General features: G+C 49.7%; 1 protein-coding gene and 1 long non-coding RNA gene across 3 annotated transcripts; both read left to right on the top strand.

The window, feature by feature from the left end:
* The first annotated feature begins 5,507 nt into the window (after positions 1-5,507).
* LOC128917281 (membrane-anchored junction protein-like) lies at positions 5,508-19,416 on the top strand. Of its 2 annotated transcripts, XM_054220038.1 has the most exons (7): positions 5,508-6,030; positions 8,629-8,671; positions 9,871-9,946; positions 11,186-11,311; positions 12,062-12,093; positions 12,889-12,998; positions 13,124-14,478. In XM_054220038.1, exons 1-7 carry the CDS (start codon positions 5,930-5,932, stop codon positions 13,125-13,127), a joined length of 492 nt encoding a protein of 163 aa, XP_054076013.1. In that variant the 5' UTR covers positions 5,508-5,929; the 3' UTR covers positions 13,128-14,478. The 2 variants fall into 2 exon arrangements, with proteins under 2 accessions (XP_054076013.1, XP_054076014.1); XM_054220039.1 differs by lacking the exons at positions 11,186-11,311; positions 12,062-12,093; positions 12,889-12,998; positions 13,124-14,478 and adding an exon at positions 19,045-19,416 and having other exon boundaries at positions 9,871-9,917.
* LOC128917282 (uncharacterized) lies at positions 17,511-18,928 on the top strand. Its single transcript, XR_008469242.1, has 3 exons — positions 17,511-17,686; positions 18,528-18,613; positions 18,764-18,928. It is a non-coding gene; the product is annotated as an uncharacterized LOC128917282 (long non-coding RNA).
* Positions 19,417-19,525: the final 109 nt, after the last annotated feature.

The raw sequence follows: 19,525 nt of genomic DNA, 5'->3' as shown, positions 1-19,525 counted from the left end.
TCTGTACTACTAAGCCCTTATTCCGCAGCTTTACTCTCCTGGCCATGAGTTGAATTATATAAGGTCTAATTTGTGAATTTTCAAGTTGGGGGTGGTCCTGCGGAATTTCTAAATCGTATGGCATCCCATATAACATTTCAAAGGGGGAAATTCCTACATCAGTTCGGGGCTGTGTTCTTATATTCAATAGTGCTAAGGGGAGGCACTTTACCCATGACATCTTAGTTTCTAACATCAATTTTGTGAGCTGTTTCTTTATTTCCCCATTTACTCTTTCTACCTTTCCCGAGCTTTGTGGATGCCAGGGAGTATGATATTCCCATTTTGTCCCCAAAGAGGAGAGAGCTTCCCTTGCTATTTTTGAAACAAAATGGGAGCCCCTATCAGAGTCTATTACCTCAATGGATCCATACCTAGGGATTATATTTTCCAGCAAAGTCTTCACTACGGTTTGAGCGGTGGCTCTAGCTGTCGGGAAAGCTTCCACAAAATGGGTTAGGTGGTCTATGATTACTAATAAGTATTTATATCGTCCCACCTTTGGAAGTTCAGTGAAGTCTAGCTGGATTTTAGCAAATGGTCTGTGAGCCAGTTCCCTTCCCCCCAGGGCTTTTTCCCCGTAACTGATGTTTATTGACCCTTTTGCATGTCATACATTCGCTAACTGTTCTCTTTGCTATATTGTATATACCAATGCACACATACTTTGTGGCAAACTGACCCACTAACGCCTGAGTTCCCCAATGGGTGTTCTCATGGAATTTTTGCATGATTTTCAAAGCCAGAGGTTTTGGGAGAACTTTCCGGCCATCCGGGAGTTTCCACTTTCCTTTTTCTGTCTCCCTGATTCCCATCTGAGTCAGCTTATCTTTTTCCTGCACTGTAAAACTCAGGATTGAGTGAATTTTTCCGTGTAGATGGCAATGGCTATACTTGGGGTTGTCACACTCATCATAAATTAGACATCTGCAAGGGACTGCATCGATTCCAAAATCCTTCCAACACTCATAACATGGGAATTCGTCTGATTCCTTTCCACAAGTTATACAGTCCTCCCGAGTTCTTTTAGTCTGGATCACCATTAATGCCGCTCTTTTTGCTTCTTGATCAGCAAGATTGTTTCCTCTGACTAATGGGCTTAATCCTTTTTGGTGTCCTTTTAAATGTACTACGGCTATTCCCGCTGGTCCTCGTAATGCTTGTAAGACCTGGATTATTAATTCCTGGTGTATTAATCCTTTTCCTTGAGAATTTATTAAACCCCTTTCTTCCCAAATTTTTCCAAAAGTATGCACTACGCCAAAGGCATATTTTGAATCAGTATATATGGTTCCAATTTTACCTTTTAAAAGTTGCAAGGCTCTTAATACAGCATATAGTTCACAAGCCTGTGCAGACCAACTAGGGCTCAGAGGTCCTGATTCTATTACACTAAATGTTTTCCCATCAATGATTGCAAATGCTGATTTTCTCTTTCCTTCAACTACCCGGGATGATCCATCTACAAATAGCTTTTCTCCTTCTCCAAGTTCTTCCTCATCTAAATCTGGTCTGATTTTTGTTTGCTCCTCAATGTTGTAAAGACAATCATGATTTATTTTGTCACTCGGCTCCCCATACAAAAACTGTGCTGGATTCTGCACGCTTGTTACCTCGAGTTCCAGTTTGGGAGAGGAAATTAGGATGCATTTATATTTTAGGAGCATCTGTTATCCATTTGTCAGCTTTTTGTTGCAAAATTCCCCTGATGTTGTGAGGTGATAATACCCTCAATTCTCCTCCAAAGGTAATTTTATGGGCTTCCTCTACCAAAAGGGCTGCGGCTACTACCACTTGAAGGCAGGTAGGCCAACCCCTACTTACAGGGTCCAGGAGTTTAGATAAGTATCCCACAGGTTTCTTTCTTCCTGCCCATTCTTGTGCTAATACCCCAAATGCGGTCCCTTCATCAACACTGATAAATAGATAAAATGGTTTCTTTACATCTGGCAGGCTCAAAACCGGGGCATTTACTAAATCAGTTTTTAGTGTTTCTAATTGTTTATCATCATCCTCCGACCATTTCCATAATCCATCCTTAGTTAATTTGGTATAGAGGAACTTCACCTTTTTGCTATAGTTCTCAATCCATTGCCTGCAATAGCCAAAGAGACCTAATAATTGCCTAACCTGTCTTTTAGTTCTAGGAGCCGGTAATGACAATATGCCATTCACCCTTTCGGGGTCTAATTTCTTAGTTCCCTTGCTTAGTCTGTGTCCCAGATATTTTACTTCTTTCTCAACAAATTGTAGTTTTGATTTTGATACCTTCAATCCTTGTAAACTCAAAAAATTGAGTAACTTAATACTTTCCTGCCTCACTTTTTCTTCGCTATCACCAGCTAGGAGCAAATCATCCACATATTGGACCAGCGTGACTCCTTCACTTAACTCATACCCCTTCAGGATTTGTTCTAAGGCTTGTCCGAACAAGTTCGGAGATTCGGTAAACCCTTGGGGCAATACCGTCCACCGTAATTGTTTCCGATGGTTATCTGGGTCTTCCCATTCAAAAGCAAAGTAATCTCGGCAATCTTCTTTGAGAGGGCATGCCCAGAATGCATCCTTCAGATCTATTACACTATACCATTGATTATCGGGCCCTATTTGACTCAGGAGGGTGTGTGGATTCGCCACCACCGGGAATCTAGCTATTGTTCTCTGGTTAATTTCTCGTAAGTCATGTACTAACCTATATTTTCCATCCGGCTTTTTTTTTTTTTTTTTTTTTTTTTTTTTTTTTTTTTTTCAGGCAGGATGGGAGTATTAAAAGGAGACATACAGGGTTCTAGCAAGCCCTTTTCAAGTAATCTTTGGATCTCAGGTTTCAAACCTAGTCTCCCTTCTCTAGGAAGGGGGTATTGTTTTATTCTGACTGGTATTTCTGGGTTCCTTATTGTTACTGAAAAGGGTTCAATATCTAACTTACCTACTGTTTCCGGGGTGTACCAGACTTCAGGATTTATTTTCTCTTCATCTATTACTCGTAAGGGACACAGTTTAATTTTATTTTTTTTTTAGTGTTTCATTTTTTACTTCTAAGCCAATTCCTAATTCAATCATCAAATCTCGGCCCAATAAATTATAGCCTGCTTCAGGCATGAGTAGCAGGGACCCCACCCCTACCTTAGAATGGGTTTCAAAAAACACATTCTTTATTACGGGTATTCCAAAAGGTTCTCCTTTTGCTCCAATAACCTGTATAGTCGCCGAGGATATTTTACATCCTTGGGGCAATTTTTGAACGGTAGATCTTTCTGCTCCCGAGTCCACTAGGAACTCAATTTCTTGTTGCTGGGGACCCACTTTTAGTTTTATCAAGGGCTCTGGTGGTTTGGTTTTTTTTTTGGTTTTTTTTTTTTTTTTTCTCGGGTTCCCAGCAAATAGAGCCCCTGACACCCCTAGTCTTTGAACATTTTCTCATCCATCATTCTCTTTCTGCAGTCCTTTTTAACATGCCCTTTTCCTCCACAATAAAAACAAACCACAGTTTCCCATTCTCTCCCTCTTAAAGGTTTTCGGGTCTCCTGTCTTATCTGGCGAGCTTCAAACCCTTTTCCAGGGGTTGACATCCTTTGCCCTTCTCTGACTGCAGCTACCAACATTCTGGCTTGTCTCTTATGTATTTCCTCCTCCCTGCGGACATACACTTTCTGGGCTTCCCTTAACAATTCATCCAAACCCCTATCCTGCCAATCCTCCACTTTCTCCAGCTTCTTTCTAATGTCCGTCCATGATTTAGCTACAAATTGGTTTTTTTTTTTTTCCTACCCCCCTGTTTCTTCTCTCTCAAGTGATATAGATTTACTCTAGTCTCTGACCTTATCCACAAGTGTGCATATTCACTCTCCTCCAGGCTAAAGGGTTCCTTAGAATTAACATAAATATGTAAAGCCTGGCATATCCAATCTTCAAAGGACCCAAAAACGGGCCAATACAGGTGGTCACTTCTAATTTGTTTCCCACCCCAAACTTCCATACAATAACGTATCATTTTTGCTTTATCCTTACCCTGCCTAGAAGGGTAATCATCCCAATATTTAATCATTAATCCTAACGAACTGTCTGGCGGTATCTGGGGTAACCTAACCTTAGGCACCGACCCACCCATGGGATCAGAAGGCTTGCTTTTCTTCTGTCCCATTTTCCAGAGTGCCTTCACACACACACACAATCTTTTCCCCCTGTTCGTGGCCCAGTCCCTCGCGGTAGATGGGAACCGCACTACTAAGGGGTCCGCACTTGCTTCGTCCTCAAGTGGACGTCTCACACAGGCACACTACGGGATACCCAACCCCAACCGAACGGATCACCGGCCTATACTTACTCACTCCTGAGTCTTCGTTCGGGTCTTCGTGCACAAAGTTTACGGGGTTGCCGGCTTTTATTTGCTTACTGCCGAATTTCGAGTTTGTCGGTAGAGGTTTTGGGTGTAAAAACCCCCAACAGGGGCCGCTTACTCAGCGGGGCGCCCCCCCGTGAGGTTTACAGCCAAATTGCCTCTATCCGAGTCACGGCACCAAATTTGTTATAGATTGTGGCCCAATAATTGACAGGAACCAGTCCAATTAATCGAATTAGTTTATTAAGCAAGCGGCAACAAGCAAAACAGCGCTGGGCGGCCGGGGAGTCTTTGCTCCGCCAACGGCGCACACCCACTCCCCGAAAGTAGTTGATTCTATACTCTTCTGGTTCCCGTATATGTGTCAATCCTGGTATATTCCGTGTCTGAGCGACGTGTTGCTAGGGGGTCGGTCTTGTCCCGCCTCCTGATGGTCGTGGGGCTGAAGGCTCCTCATCTTTATCAGTGTCCTTGGGGAGACTCTTTTCAGCTTGTCTCACAACTTAGCTCTTCCCTTTGAAGTGTTAAAACACACCAGATGCCTGTGATTTAGGCCTTGAGGTATCAAAGTGCCCCAGACAGCCCGCTGGATGCCTGCGATTCAAGTATGTGAAGAGTCGAAACAGTGTAAGTTTTCACCAGCCTTTAAGAAAGCCTGATTTGATTAACAAACATGATTCTATTTATTACACCTCTGAAGCGCAGCAGCAGCAGCGGCCGGTGCAGAGCGGGCGGCCGGAGCGGAGGGAGCGGGTACGGGCCCGGCTCGGCCCCGCCCGGCTGCCCTCGGCTGGGCTCGGCTCCGGCCGCGGGCCCGGCCCCGCCTGAGGCACGGGCGGGCGCGGCGGGGCCTCCGCCCGCTGGGCGCCAGCGCCGGGGCTGCCCGGGGGCGTCGGGGCCGGCAGCGGGGCCGCGGAGGCGGCGGCGACATCTCCCCCCGGGGCAGGCCGGGGAGCGGCGCCAGCGTCCGCGGCGGGGCCCGGCCTTCCCCCGGCGTGCCCGGTCGGCCCCGGGCCCTCCCTGCGCCCCGGGGCTGCGGGGGCCGCAGGCGCTGCCTCTCGCCGCTGGCGTCCGGCAGAGGCCGGGGGGCGGCGGGGGGGGACGCGTTTCTCCGGGCCGCACCCGCAGGGGCTGCGGGGGCCGCCGCCGCCGCCGGGGGTCCCTCAGGGCCGGGGTCGGTCCCGGGCTGCCACACGGCCCTGCCCGGGCCTTGTTGCCTTCCCCCGGGGCAAGGGGCCCGTACGGCCTCGGGGCCGTTGGTGGGGACACCGCCCGAGCAGCGCAGCTGGAGGCGGGTGGCTGTCTGCTGCAAGCCCGTCCTCGAAGCCTGCCCAAACCCACCCTGCTTTATTGGAATGCCCGAATCGGCGATTGTCGGACTGGTAGGAGACGCGGGTGGGAAGCCTGTTCTCTCGGCAGATGGCCTCTCGAGGAAACACTGCGCGCCATCCCTTCTTCTCGTAGGACAGAGTGAGATCTGGTGGAGGGTTTTAGCCATTGACCTTTGACTCTCCTGCTCCCCTAGGCTGTATCCTGGGAGAAAGAAAGATGTCGCTGAAACCGTTTACCTACCCGTTGCCTGAAACAAGGTTCCTTCATGCAGGCGGGCTTGTGTACAAATTTAAAATCCGGTATGGCAACTTCAGCAGGTAAGCGTGTTAAAGCTGCAAAGTCACCCCGCGGTTTGGCGGCTGCGGGTAGCAGTGAGTGAGTATGAGACACTAAACTCAGGTCTGGGGGCTCCTCCTTTCCTGCCTTCTTTCACTGACCCCGAAAGTGGTCACTTAAAAGTTGCTGCTGGGCTTGCACAGGCTGAGCATTGGCTCAAGAGAGTAATTTGAGCTGTAAAAAACGCTCCTGTTTCACTGCCACGTGTGGGTTTTGTGCTTCAGTGGACAGAGAGGCTGTTTTTACCGACAGCGTTTTGTGATTCTGTGTTTACCTGAAAAGCCCTAGAGTCTTTGTAGTGCTTTAGTCCCAGCTGACAAGGAAGCCCCGCACAGCCGCTCACTCGGTGCCCCGCAGTGGGGTGAGGGAGAGAATCGGAGGGGTAGAAATAAGGATAAAGTGGGTTGAGATAAAGACTTTAATTAGTAAAGCAAAAGCCGTGCGTGCAAACAAAGCAAAATCAGGAATTCGTTCTCTGCTTGCCATCGGCGGGCGGGTGTTTAATCTCCAGGAAAGCCGGGCTCCATCACACCTAAGAGTTGCTTGGGAAGACAAACACCATAACGCTGAGCGTCCCCCCTTCCTCCTTCTTTCCCTGGTTTTATTGCTAAGCGTGACGTCCTGTGCTGTGGGATATCCCTTTGGTCAGTTGGTAACTAAAGCACAGGGTGCTGGGTCAGATCCCCACCACGTGGGGAAGATGTCAGACAAGTCAAGAGGATGATCTTGTAGAGGTGAAAAAAAGACTTTCCCCGAGGGTATTGCCCTGGAGGAACCTTCTTGTGCCTGCTGGTCAGACACACAGAGATGATGGGCAAGTGCTTTTGTGAGTGGGCAAAACCTTGACCAGCTTCCTCAAGGAGCTCTGGAGCTTTTCGTTTGAGAGGGGACTCAGAATCGTGGAGGCTGCGCTCCGTAATAGTCACAGGTGTTTGAGCTACTCTGGAAAAGGAACTGGAGCTGCTCGGGTTTAAGGCTGGTATTCCAAAGCAAGTGCTTCTAGATTGTGTCCTGCTGAAGGAGTGTTCTGTAGAGCTCAAACTTGGTCTGAAACTTGATGAGTTGTTGCTGTCTCAGCCTCTGATTAATCGTTAAGAACAATAGTATTCCCAAATAAAAGCAGCCCAAAGCAGTGGCTCAGCATAATGTGGCTCCCCGTGTACATCCTGCAGGGCTGTGGTCATCAGCAGACAGCAGTTGGAGGCTGGTGCCCTCAGAGGCTTTTGGAAGGTCTTACAGACTGTTGAGTTAACTCTCTCTTGAGACGGTGGCAACCGTGCAGGAACTAGAACTGAGATCCTTTTGAGCCAGCGAGTATCCCTGTGTCAGAGAAAAAGAACAGCACCGTGCCGTCCCCAAACCCCCCTTGTCATGGCCGTGAGGTTGCAGCAGGGCTGAAATGCCACAGGCAATGACTCGAGCACCTGCCTCGAGGGTGGTTTCATGAGTGTGCGTGGATTTCCTTTTGCAATCAGACGCGCGCAGCCATTGCCAGAGCCTGGGTTCGCTCGGGAGGTGGCTGTTGTTGGCTGCAGCAGGATGGAGGAGCGTGTGCTATGAACATCGTGCCACCTGGTCTGTCTCCAGACCTGAAGCTACCTCCGATCTTGTGCCACGCTTGTCTCCTTTTTCCTTTGTAGGCTGGCTCTTTGAAATTCTGTTGCATGACTTTATTTTGGGATGAGTTGAAACGCAGTCGTTTCTTTAGCTTTGCTTGAGCATTTTGCTGCAATAGTGTCGGATCCAGGAGGATTAACCTTCCTCGTTTAGTTCTCCGTGTTGATTTTGGAGAGGAAGGTGTGTTGTGGTGTCGTGTAGCGTTCAGAAGATCCTGGGGCAGTCAGAAGGTTCAGGGCTGGGGACCCTGAATGTGGAGGATAGGAGAATGGCTGCCTCCCAGAGCACGTACCAGGGAGCACTCGTGTGCCATAATTCCTTACGCTCCACTGTATTTACTTACTTCCAAGCAACAGTTATGTGATTTCTTTACTTTTTAATGGGTTCGGATTTTCTTTGGGACCTCTCTCCCTCTGCATTTGATTGTTGGCCGACACCTAGCCGCAAACAGCTTTGAGAAGCTGGCTGAGAAAAGCAGGAGACAGCTTGATGCAGGCAGTACACAGCTCCCAGCATCGCAGGGCTTAGGTCCAATGCTGTGAAGGCCCGTTCCTCTGCAGGTTTGCGCCGTGGAGGGGATTCAGAGATGTGTCCTGCTGGTTCCTGCTTTTAGTCCGTTGCGGGGACTGGCATCGCCATCGGCTGGAAGACAGAGGTGCTGGTTTGAGGGCGCCTTGTCAAAACCCCAGTCCTAGAGGTTCCTGAGGATCACCTGAAAAGATCTGATCTCCCGTCCATTGTATCCTCACGCAAAACGCAAAGGGGCAGAAAATTGAAAAGAAACAGTCCTTGTGGAATACCAGATGTTTTTTACAAACAGTAAATCAGGAGTTCATCTGCCTGCTAAGTATTTTCTGTGTGCAGTGGGAATGATGATTTGTGGATGTTTAAACTCTTCCAACGAATGCAGCTGCGTTGCTCTTTGATGAGGCTGGGATGAACTGTCTCTGTTTGTTTCACAGTGCTCCTGATCTCAACGCTGGAAGTGCTGTCAAGGAGTTAGAGGTAGGAGAGGAAGCAGGTCCCTGGCACTTTGTCTGCACGTTAAGCTGAGCAAATGTTTTGTTTGTTACGGGACTGAGGACATTTTGTCCAATGCAGCGTTTCGAGTGAGAGCGATGGGGAACTTCCCTGGAGAGCACGAGGGTGAAAAAATGTGGCAAATGAGAAGCCGTCACCAACAGGCAGCGTTAGCGTAGAAGAGTAATGGTTTTATTTGAAGTATTTCCAAGAAGCGACCGACTGTTAAAACTGGATACGTGAAACTTCAGCCCCAGACCTGAGCAGTGCTTTGAAGTGCTCAGGCCTGACGAGCTGCGGCACCCTCCCCTTTGTTCAGGAGCTGTGGTGGTACTGGTGAGCCAGCGGGGCAGCAGCTGATCTAAGGCTCAATTGCACGCGCTTTCCTCGCAGCTGAGGAGCTGGTGGGAGCAGTGGACGTTCTGTTGATGATGCCAGTACTTTGTGACCGAGCTTGGTGACCGCTGATGAGCTCTGTTGTTGTCGTCTTCTTCCTGAGACAGAAGAAACCTCCTGCCGTTCCCGAGACAATGAGTCAAATATCCTGCCTGCTCAGAAATGCTCCCATTACTTACTTTAAAAAAACCCCTTCAGAGTAGAGTAATAGCATTATAAATATTATGGATGAAAATATGCTGATTTTAATTGATGCAGAAAATAATCATTTGATTATTTTGGTCTTTTTTGCTTTTGAAAATACTGAAAGGTATTACTAGAAAAAGTTTCCCGATGGTAAAGCAGGAGTTAGCTGGGGCTGAATTGCAGTTCCTCTGTAACTGAACTTGGTCAATATTCAGAAAAAGAGGAATATGTTCACTTTTGAAAGAGGTCAACGCTGCATGTGTTTTGCTGGCAAAAAGGAGAATTCTGAAATGCAGAATTTCTTAAATTTAAAAGCACGCCTCCGTTCTCCATAGCGATGCTTCTGCGTTAGCTCAAGACTACGATATTAATTCACTTCAGTTTCTATGAGCCTGTGAGTGCAGCGCACTCTGGGTGATGGGAGGGAGTGGGGAGAAGAAGGGGAGGAGGAAAAGCAAAATAGCTAGAACCTGCTCTTCCCTGATTCGTGCAAGCTGTAAAGTAATTGTAAATTTTTTCCGTGCCTTGAAACTGTACTTCACAGTCGAATTGTGGCTGTATTGTTAATATTCTTCTCTCGTTTCTTTTTTTGGCCTCCCCAGGAAGCGATTCGAGTAATCCTTGGAAATCTTGATGATTTACATCCATTTTCTACAGACCACTTCACTGTCTTTCCGTGTATCCTTTCTTTCCTGTTCGTAAAAGAAGAGGTTCAATGAGTTGTCTCTGTTGGGCACTGTGTAATTCGACCTTCGTGTCCAGTGGCGTGCAGAGCTTTAGCTGGAGTACGACTCCTTTGAGCTTTGCAGTTTTACCTTAGCTGAAGGTCCTCCTCAGTTGTTGCCTTCACCAGAGAACTGATGTGAAAAGAGAGTTTTGCGGGGATTTCAGATGAACGCCCCTGCATTCCGAATCAGATTTAGCCAGAGAAAATGCATGTGTATTGATAAAGTCCCAGGAAGCCCACCTAATGCGATTGCAAGCAAAGCTAGTGCATAAAAAGGCTGACAAACGTCAGATGCTCCCTGCAGGCTCAGCAACGTTGGCCACTCGTAGAGAAGACCGCGGTAGTTTTCTCTTAAGGTACCTTAGGATTAAATATTGTAGGTGCCGTAGTGTAAAGGGTTCAAAAGCAGTTACTCTGCTGAGGCTCTTGTTGAAGAGAAAAGTAAACTGGTCGAATGAGAAGCCTTTTCAGTCCTGAGGTGTGTCAGTTTGGGCATCGGATCAGGCCCTTTGGCATCCCCTCCTGTGGTTCTGGGTGCCCAGGAGTAATGGACATCCAGGTGTTTCCTCCTCCAAGGCGTTCCCTTCCAGTCTTGGAAGAGCGCGCTATTGCCGCACCTCGTAGTAGCAGGCAAGGAGGAGGTCGTCCTCGCTCTCTGTCAGAAGCTGGTACGTAGGAGAGCAACTTATTCCTGTTCCTGCCAGGAAGAGAAAGCGGCCAAGAGCATCGTCAGACAGGAAGCGCCCAAACAAATGTTGGGGTTGTTGGTTTGCGTGGCTAGAGCTCAGCCAGTCTTGCCTGCATGCTCGAGGAGGGTTTGGCTCGTGGGCTTGTGTTTCCAGAACTTGGCAGTCCATGCCCACGCGCAGCCAGCGCTGGGCCCTAGTGAGAAGTGCCAGCTCAGAGGCCTGGCGTGATGAGGTGTCCTGCAGTCTGGGTGTCGGGCTCCTCGCTGGAGCGTAGCTCTTAGTTACTCCCCAGCTGTGCGAGCTCTGGGAGAGGATCACCTGGACAAGTGTTTCTTGTAAGGTGTCGCTCGTGGTGTTTCCCGCGGTTCCTACCGCCAGATTGTATTTGCTGCCTTCGGCACATGTGCCCTGTGGTGTGACTTTTGCAGCTTTCCAAGGAGACGTTGTCAGGATGCCTGCTCCTTTGGAATGTTAGTGCTCTGTTCTTATCATCGTTCGCAGATCTGAATAAATGGGAGAGATTATCGGAGATGAGATTCAAACATGAGAACGTCCTTCTCGTGCCTTATCCCTACATTTGCACTGTCTATCTAGAACTCAACTCATTTCAGCAGAATGTACCTTGTGGTAAGTCACTATGGTTACGTTTGCATCATTTCTGGAAACATCTCTCATCTGTGTCTCGCTTTTCCCTTTCCTTTCACCTACCGTGTCTTTGAATTGGAGGGAGCAAAACTGCACGCAGCACGGCCGTACCGTGGATTTGAAATAGAGCGGAACAGTGTGTTCTCTCGTGTCCTGTATTGCTTTCCTGACATTTCCTGACTCTCCCTTTGCCTTCCCAAGCCCTGCTGACTCTTCAGCTAGTATGTGGATGAAGCAGCGCCCAGCGGCTCCCGACCTTCGTTCTTTAATGTCGGTAGCTCGGCTGGAGCCAGCACGTGTAGATGGAACCTGTGTTTTGCCTCCTTGTGCTTGATGACGTTTGTTGACATTGAACTCCACACTCTTTGTTTCTGTTGTCCCAAAGAAAGAATGCATTTGTTTTTCTAAATTATTACAGTAATTCTGGTAATAACGTCTCTTGTGTGATTGGCAAATGTTCCCTCTTCTCTTCTGAAGACTCCTTTGACGCTTCAAGAGAAGCAGTTGTCCCCATCCCATCGACACGGGTATTCCTCGCAGGAATTCTAGTTCTGAAAGAGCTGCGTTTGCCGTTTTTCGGTTTCAACGTATCATATGCAAGTCCAACATGGTTTCTGAGGAGTTTGTCTTGTTCTCCGGAAGTGAGGTGCAATGCAAAAATGTACTTTTAAGCTGGTTAAAGACAGTCCAGTCACCAAATATTCACCAAATTTTGTGATACGTCTGTTACAGGTAAAGAAGGAAACGAGGGCAGTGATGCGCTTGTAAGTTTTGTACCTGTTTTTGGTTTGTTGTTTGTGGTTTAAGTTATATACTAAATAGTCTGAAGAAGCAGAACATAGCTCTCGGCAATGCTGTAGTTCTCCTGTTTCTGGCTGTCCATCAGGCACCGTAAGGTGGCACTGAATTCTCCCCCGTAACCACCCAAGCTGGGAGAAATGGTCCTGTTGGTTCCATCGGCCTTTGAACGGAGTCCTGCCTGAGGAGCCCTGCTGGCTTCGGTTCAGTGTGTTTTCTACAAGTCTGAGCTGAGCTGTCAACCGGTCTCTTCAGCGGGAGAGTCTGTAGGATGGGGTCGATATGGCTGAATCAGGAGGTAGTTTCCGAGGTGCTGTGTGTGTCGTAAACAACAAAGTTAAGCTTCTTTGGAAAGTTTTTGTTGAATGAGAGCTCGGGGTAGGTTTGTTTTCGATACGGGTAAGTGACTAAAACTGGAGTGAATTAGTGAAGGGTTCCTGTCCAAATGGCCCGGAAGAAACTCCCGCTCTCTCTGCCAGCATTACATTCCTGCTAATGGCATTCCCTGGCCCTCCTCTGAAGATGGCAAGCAGTATTTCGTGGTGAAAGCGGTTGAGCATAATTCTCTGGATGGCCTCTCAGTGCTCGTCTTCTGTTTGAATAAGGCAGCTGATCTCTTCTTCCTCAAGCCTTTTTCGGTTTTTGTTGTATAAGGACGAATGATTTTGCGAAAGATGAATGTATATTAACTCTGAATTTTGTTCTAAAATAGAAAAGTCAAAATCGAATTTTATCAATACGAAGTTAGCAATGTTTTGAAGGTCAAGAGAAGCAATGAAGCGTCCGAAAGTCCTGCAGCGGAAGAAGCGGTGAAGAGGAGGAGAGTGGAAGTCGGAGCAGAGACCTCACGCCCACCGTTGGGTACGGACAGGTGAGTTGACTACCAAATAGTCCTCCAGGGCACATACCAGTGTTTTTAACGTCTCTTGTACCTTCCTCCAATTTCATCCCTATATAATCCTTTGCCCCATTTGTCTTCTTCCTTCTTTTCCGTAGGTGACAGAACCTAAGCAGCATCGCCCATGTTTGCAGAAAGTTATCCTATGCTTTCGGGTTCCCGTGCCATTAACTAGAGGTCTCCCCGTTTATCTCCTTTGTGTCCACATTCTCTGGAGAGTCGCAGCGGGATGGGACCTCAGCAGCGAGACAAAGCAGGGTTGCACACCTGAGCCCGGGGTGGACGGGAAGGGCCGGGAGCAGCTTTCTAGCTGCACACCAGCCTGTTCCTCTGGGTCGGCTGGTGAATGCTGCCGCTCGTCTTGAGGCCGAGATCCCTCTCTGTGGCTTTCACGGAATCGTTGAGGTTGCACGGCACCTTTGATATCACTGAGTCCAACCCCTCCTGCTCAGGCCGGGTCACCCAGAGCAGGTTGCCCAGGACGTGCCCCCCTCAGGTGGACAGCGCGGCTCCCTCTTCTTCCTTCCCTCCCATCAGGTGTGCGTTGGTAAGAGCCCCCCTGAGCCATCTCCAGGCTGAACAGTCCCAGCTCTCCCAGCCTCTCCACATCGGAACAGTGCTCCAGTCCCTTCATCATCTTTGTGGCCCTTTGCTGGGCTCCCCCCGGCGAGTCCCCGTCTTGTCCCAGGGAGCCCAGTCTGGACGGAGCAGCACCCAGCCCTCAGCAGCCCTGAGCAGAGGGGAAGGATCACCTCCCTCGAGCTGCTGGCAAAACGCCTCCTAATGCACCTCAGGGGCCTGTTGGCCGCCTTCAGCGCGAGGGTGCAGTGCTGGTTATGGCGGCTCCCTTCACGCTTCGTTCTTGATTCCCTTTCCGAGGCAGGCCGTTGTTAGTTATAGTCTGGCCGCCTTCTTTCTTTCGTAGAGTGTCGCGTTTGACAAAAAGACAATTTGTGTCTGTACTCAGTGTTCGCAGGTATCTGCAGAGAGTCCCAGATGCAGCATTGTGATGGGAGGTGTCGATGCTCACCTTCCCCTTCCGTGGCGATGTACAGACCATGTCAGATCATCTCCTTTTTTGCCTTAGATTCTGCCCGCTCCCCAGATGGATTTCATGTCGAGATTATAACGGGAGAAGTCCGAAGCCGGTTCTTTTCCTGCTCGTATAAATGTAGTCCTTTAGTTTCCCTCCCCCCCGTCAGTTCCTAGTCACAATAAAACCGCTGGAAACGAGTGAAGAATGAGACCAGGATCCAGAATACATTCTGATCTCTTTTGGCCAAGACGTGAGTTGTAGATGCATAAAATACGAGGCCAGAAAGGGCTCTGTCGTGATGCGGTCTGGCAGCTCCCTCTTAGTCCTGAGTCTTGCCCCTGAAGTTACGTATTCCAGTAAATCATTTTAAAGTGTATTCTTGATTTCATAATTAAATTGGCGAGGTGAGGCATCAGCTTCGAGCCCTCTATCACTTTTTTCCAGTCGCTCTGTTAGACTGAAGAGCTCGTTCAGTCTCAGCAGTCGCCCTGGGAAGGAGTTTGCCTGCTTTACTCAGGCCACCTCTTGGTCTTTTTTTTTGGTTTGGACAAGGTTTTTTGCTCATAATTCCTCACGGGGGATTTGTATTTGAGTTTTCCTGGGGTGCTATTGAGCGTCGAGCTCTCAGAATCTCCAGGTGTCCCTCCCCAGTGATACTGATCGGCACAATGTTGTGTGTGAATCCAGGGCTGGTTTTCCCCACGTGCGTCACTTGGTACCTCTCTGCACAGAGTTTCCGCTGCCATCTCATTGCTCCATGACCGAGTCTTGTACGAGCTTCTGCGGTTCTCTGCTCCCTGCCCTTCTCTTGGTGTCAGTAACCTTGTAGGATTTGCGGCCTTTCTCAACCTGCTGCTCATCCCACTCTCCGTGTCATGTAATGCTTCTTTTTCCTCTTGAACTGCTCGTTGGTTTTACTAGAAAAGCAGAAAGCCTGACACTGGAAGGAGTGCCTAGTTTCATTTTTGAAAGGAGACTTTGAAGCATGAGGACCAAGACAGATTAAGGGTATCTGTCTTCTTGTCTAGAGGTACCAAAACCCTGATATCTAATTAAATAGTTGGAGTAGCCGTTGACAAGTTTGCTTCCTTTTTGTGACGTTTTGTAACCTCAGTTCTTCCTCCTTTGACTTCTTTTTAGGACTGGAGCCAGGCACGGTGACTGTCGGAGTAAAGCAAAGCAGGGATGTGAAACGGTAAGCGACGGAATATTCAGAACGAGACAACAGCATCTGTTTAGTCCTAGATTCTTAAAGTGGCAAGTATAAAAATGCCTTCGGGTAGTTTGTTTTTCCCTTTTCGCCTGCATTGAGGCATTTGTTATTCCTGCTCGTCAATCTTGGCCAAGTGATGAGTTTTCCCGGGAGATGACATAAGCTTTTCCACCGCTCACCGACCGGTCCCGGGACACCCCAGCCCGCTCCCAAGCGGCGACTTCCCGCCCCCTCCCCGGCAGCTGCTGGCTGCAGACTGGGCATGGCTCCCATGGGATAGAACACCTGTGTCCCTGCCGGAGCCCGGGGAGAATTAACCCTATCCCCGTCGGAACCAGGACATGAGGAATGACTCGTCTTCTCAGCAAATACCAATTCAGGTGAGAAGAACCTTCTCTGGAACGGGTGCTTGTGCCACCACGACTCGCACCTGAAATCTGCACGAGTCAGAGCACTGTTGCACTGAGAGGGACGTCCGGACACCAGCTGTTGTGTTTATGAATACCAGAGCAGGTGTCACGAGCATCGCCTGAAATCACGGGCAGATGGTCTCTCCCTCAGTGCGTTTTTTTAGGAGATCAGCGCCAGGTGCTTCTGTGACCTGCTTTCCGTTTGATTTGCTTTCCATTTGCTTTCTTCTGGTATTCAGGATCAGAAGAAAAATTAGGCTTAGGAAAAAACGTATCCGTAGCCCCTGTACTTCCCCAGGCTTCTTCTGATCATTCCTCTAGGGCTCTTGTTCCCTTTATCAGCAGCGCATGGCCTTGGATCCAGATCCACCTGGTGCTTCAGAACGCATCTCAAAAAGGGAAGGGTCTCGTTACACAGGAAGGAAATCCGTCTACTTAGTGCCCATAGGACTGATGTTACAAGACGGGCACTCGATCCAGAAGGAGGAGCGTGGAAGTGCCGCCGTCACATGGCTGGGACAGAGATGGCATTTCCAGCTCCCATCCAAATACCTTCTCGGCCTGCGATCTCGCCAGCAGGCTGTCTGGTCAGGATGCGCGGTGCTGAGCCTGCGCAGCTTTCCACTTAGCGCGTGCACCAGCAGCCAAAGGAGGAGAAAAGAGAACTGAGAGACGCTCGGACTGTCACTGCAGATAATTTTCCTGACTTAGTTAATGCTCCGAGACTGAACTGCAAAGACCTCAGGCCACCTACAGTTTGGAATTTTGCATCAGCCTGAGCTGAGTGCAAGAGAAACGCCATCGGGGAGCGGATCTCCTCTTCTCTTCTCCTCTCTCTGTGACAAAGCTGGTTTATCCTCTCCTCAAGAAGCTTACGTGCTGATTTTGTTGTCTGTGCTCCTTCGTCTCGCTGATAGCCTTCCTCCTGGGTATTCCTGGCTCACCTCGTGCTTCCGTGGCTGTTCGCTTTTGTCCCTTCCCTGTTACTCTGTTTCCTATGACTGTGTCTTCGCAGGCCTGATGTTCAGGGGCCTGTATTGTCCAGTGGCTGTTATTTCCCACAGCACCTCTCTTCGTGCTTTTTTAAAAATCTCTGCCTGTGCCACAGCTGCTGTTATTCTTTCCCTATCTGCTATGTTAAAGTCCACTCAATGAATTACAGCTTTAGGTTGGGCGTGCGAATGTCCTGAGGAGGGAGAGGCGGAAATATATAGGTGAAGAAAGTCCTCGTAGTGGCAGGAAAAGAAATTCAAATGGCAGAACAAGAGCGTAGACCTTGCCTTTTAGTTCTTACAGCGAGCGAACAAGCAAAAATCTCCTGCCCGATGGAATTTGACATGGTGTAATGGTTCTTGGGTTCCTTTTCCTTTCAGAATTCCTCCAAAGCAAAGGAGCGTGAGTTTAGTCCAGCATTCCTTGGCGTGGGCTGTAACCAAGCGCTTTTCTGTAAGTAAGGAGTTTGTGCATTGTCCCATTCAAACCGGCCGATTCCCTCCAAAGCTGCGAGGATTACGTTGGTGTGAGTTTTCCTTTAAAAAGCACGTTTGGCATTTTTCAGCAGGCGAGATGAGGCATTAGACCCACCGTGAAGCGGTAGGTCAGCAGGGATTTTGGCTGAGACTCCCTCCCCGCGGCACACGCTCCCAGCCACAGAGCGAGGCCACGCGGCTCTTTGGGAGCCGGGCTGGGAGATGGGAGCCCATGTCCAAGCCAGTCTGCGTGGGGATGGCCGTGACACCTTCCAACGTCACGGCCATCGGAGCCCGGACCCCCCCCTCAGTATCGGGGTGTGCCGTTGGTACGCAGGGAGTGTGGAGAGAGCCAGCTTGTGGTTCGTTCTTCTGCCGTTCCTTGCAGGGGGATCTGGGGAATCTGACCTCGAACGAAGAACAGCAGCCAGTCAGGCTGAAGGCACGGTGCAGCTGCTGCAGCCAACGGACCCAACGGCGAACAAGGGAAGCGCGGAGTCCAAAGGAAAAGGTGTCTCAACGTTCTGGAGAAGGTACTAACACCGCAGCTCTGAGCAGGTGCAGGCCTGGCTGTGTCCGAGCCTGTGGGGGAGGCTGGGCCTGATTGGGGCGGTTCAGGCGATTCTGCGGGATCCTGAAGAACGGAGACGCCTTTTCTGGGGTTAAACCAAAGTCTCCCAGGGCAACGAAACATTCAGGGATGTCCTGTGGTCAGGGGCAACGTTCCCAGTCAATGTTCCTCTTCTGAGCTGTCTTTGGGAACCACCCCCCCGGCCACGGGAGGGTTCCTGCCCCCAGTCCCAGCCCCCACCCAACGGGGCTTTCATCAGCTGAGGAGAGCCATCTCCAGCCCCATTCCTAAAGGACTTCAACGCTCCCCCTTCTAACAGGGCCTTCCCGGGATGGACCTTCAGGTCCAAATAAAGCAGGACCTTTATTTGGCCGCTCAGCCACTGTGGCTTTGGCCACCTTGACTCTCAAAGACACCATTTGAAACGCAAACTAAAGTAACGGCGCAAAGTGTTGCTGGGCGCTGCTGGCCAAAGGAGCGCTCTGAAGCCGTGGAGCTGTATCCCGCGGGAGCGGTGCGTTCCCTGTGCAGCACACGTGGACCATCGGCAGTGACTGATAGGTGACTTAGTTTCGGAAGGAATAAAAGTCCTTCTTAATCCTAACGTAGCCAGTCCCTTTGACTACTGAGCCCAGACCCTTGTGGCCAAGTTATTCTTCATGTTTCCTCTATTTTTTCACTCTTCCTCTGATTTCTTTTGCGCTGGGGCTGTGTCTTTCTAGTGGACAGAAATGACCTTGTTAGTACAACTCTCAGAGAAGCCTTTGAAGTATAACGTGCTCTTGTTGTTGTTGCTTCCCCAGCATGATCTTTTCGCCACTACAGCATCTTTTTGGTGGGAAGAACTGACCTGGAAGTCCTGATTGTGGTGGAAAGGTCACCTTGTAGTGTGAGTGTCAGGTGGTATTGTTTCTCGTGTAATTCAGCTTTTCACATTGCTTGTCTTACCTATTAAACGCTTTAACGGAAAGTCTGTTTTGTTTATCTTCTCAACTCAACATCCTGAAGATGTTGGGTTAGAATGTCCTTTTCTTCACAGCCTAGAGTTTTTGGAAAAAGAGCAACAAGCTTTAAGATTGTGATCCTCGAGTGTCATACATCGGGAATGTCACGTGGAAAAGTTCTTAGATGAGGTTCTAATAAAACAAGCATCGACTCGGAACTGCGTGTTACTTTACTGAGCCTTCCCCTGGCAGAAAACACGCTTTCCCCCCAGGAAGCAGCAGAGGTTTCCAGTATTAGCCGGGACTCTGCTTCACAGCACTAAAAAGGTGAAGACTGGGGCAGATTTGGCCGCCTTCTAAAAGGAAAGGGAAAGGTACTTGGGAAAGGAGGAGCAGAAACGAGCAAGCCGGGCTGTTTCCCGGGGGAACTCTTCCCTCTCTTCTCCTTGGCATCCCGTCAGGGCTGGAAAAGCCAGACCCTCCCGGCGGCTGGCGGCACTGGTGCCGTACTGGTGGCACTGGTGGCTCTGGAGCCCGATGCTCCCGGCTGCTGCAGTCAGCGCGATGGGGGCAGAGAGCTCCTTGGCGAGAGAAGTCGGGATGGGAAGAGGCGTCTCCGCTTCTCCTCTTAGCGCAGGACGTTTTTGTGCTCCTGCCCCCCCTAGAAGGGGGGAGCCCATCTGCCCGGTGCCGCTTGTCCTGCTGCCGGCTCTGCCGCTGCTCCGGCCGAGCCGAGCCGAGCCGAGCCGAGCCGAGCCGAGCCGAGCCGAGCCGAGCCGAGCCGGTCCGAACAGAGCCGAGCGGATCGGAGAGGAAGCGAGCGGGACCGAGCAGAGCCGAGAGGAACCGAGCGAGAT

The sequence above is a fragment of the Rissa tridactyla genome, chromosome 13 (genome assembly GCF_028500815.1).
Source record: "Rissa tridactyla isolate bRisTri1 chromosome 13, bRisTri1.patW.cur.20221130, whole genome shotgun sequence".
Lineage (NCBI taxonomy): Eukaryota > Metazoa > Chordata > Aves > Charadriiformes > Laridae > Rissa > Rissa tridactyla.
Note: the sequence above shows the minus strand (reverse complement) of the source record. Positions and strands in the feature narration are given on the sequence as shown.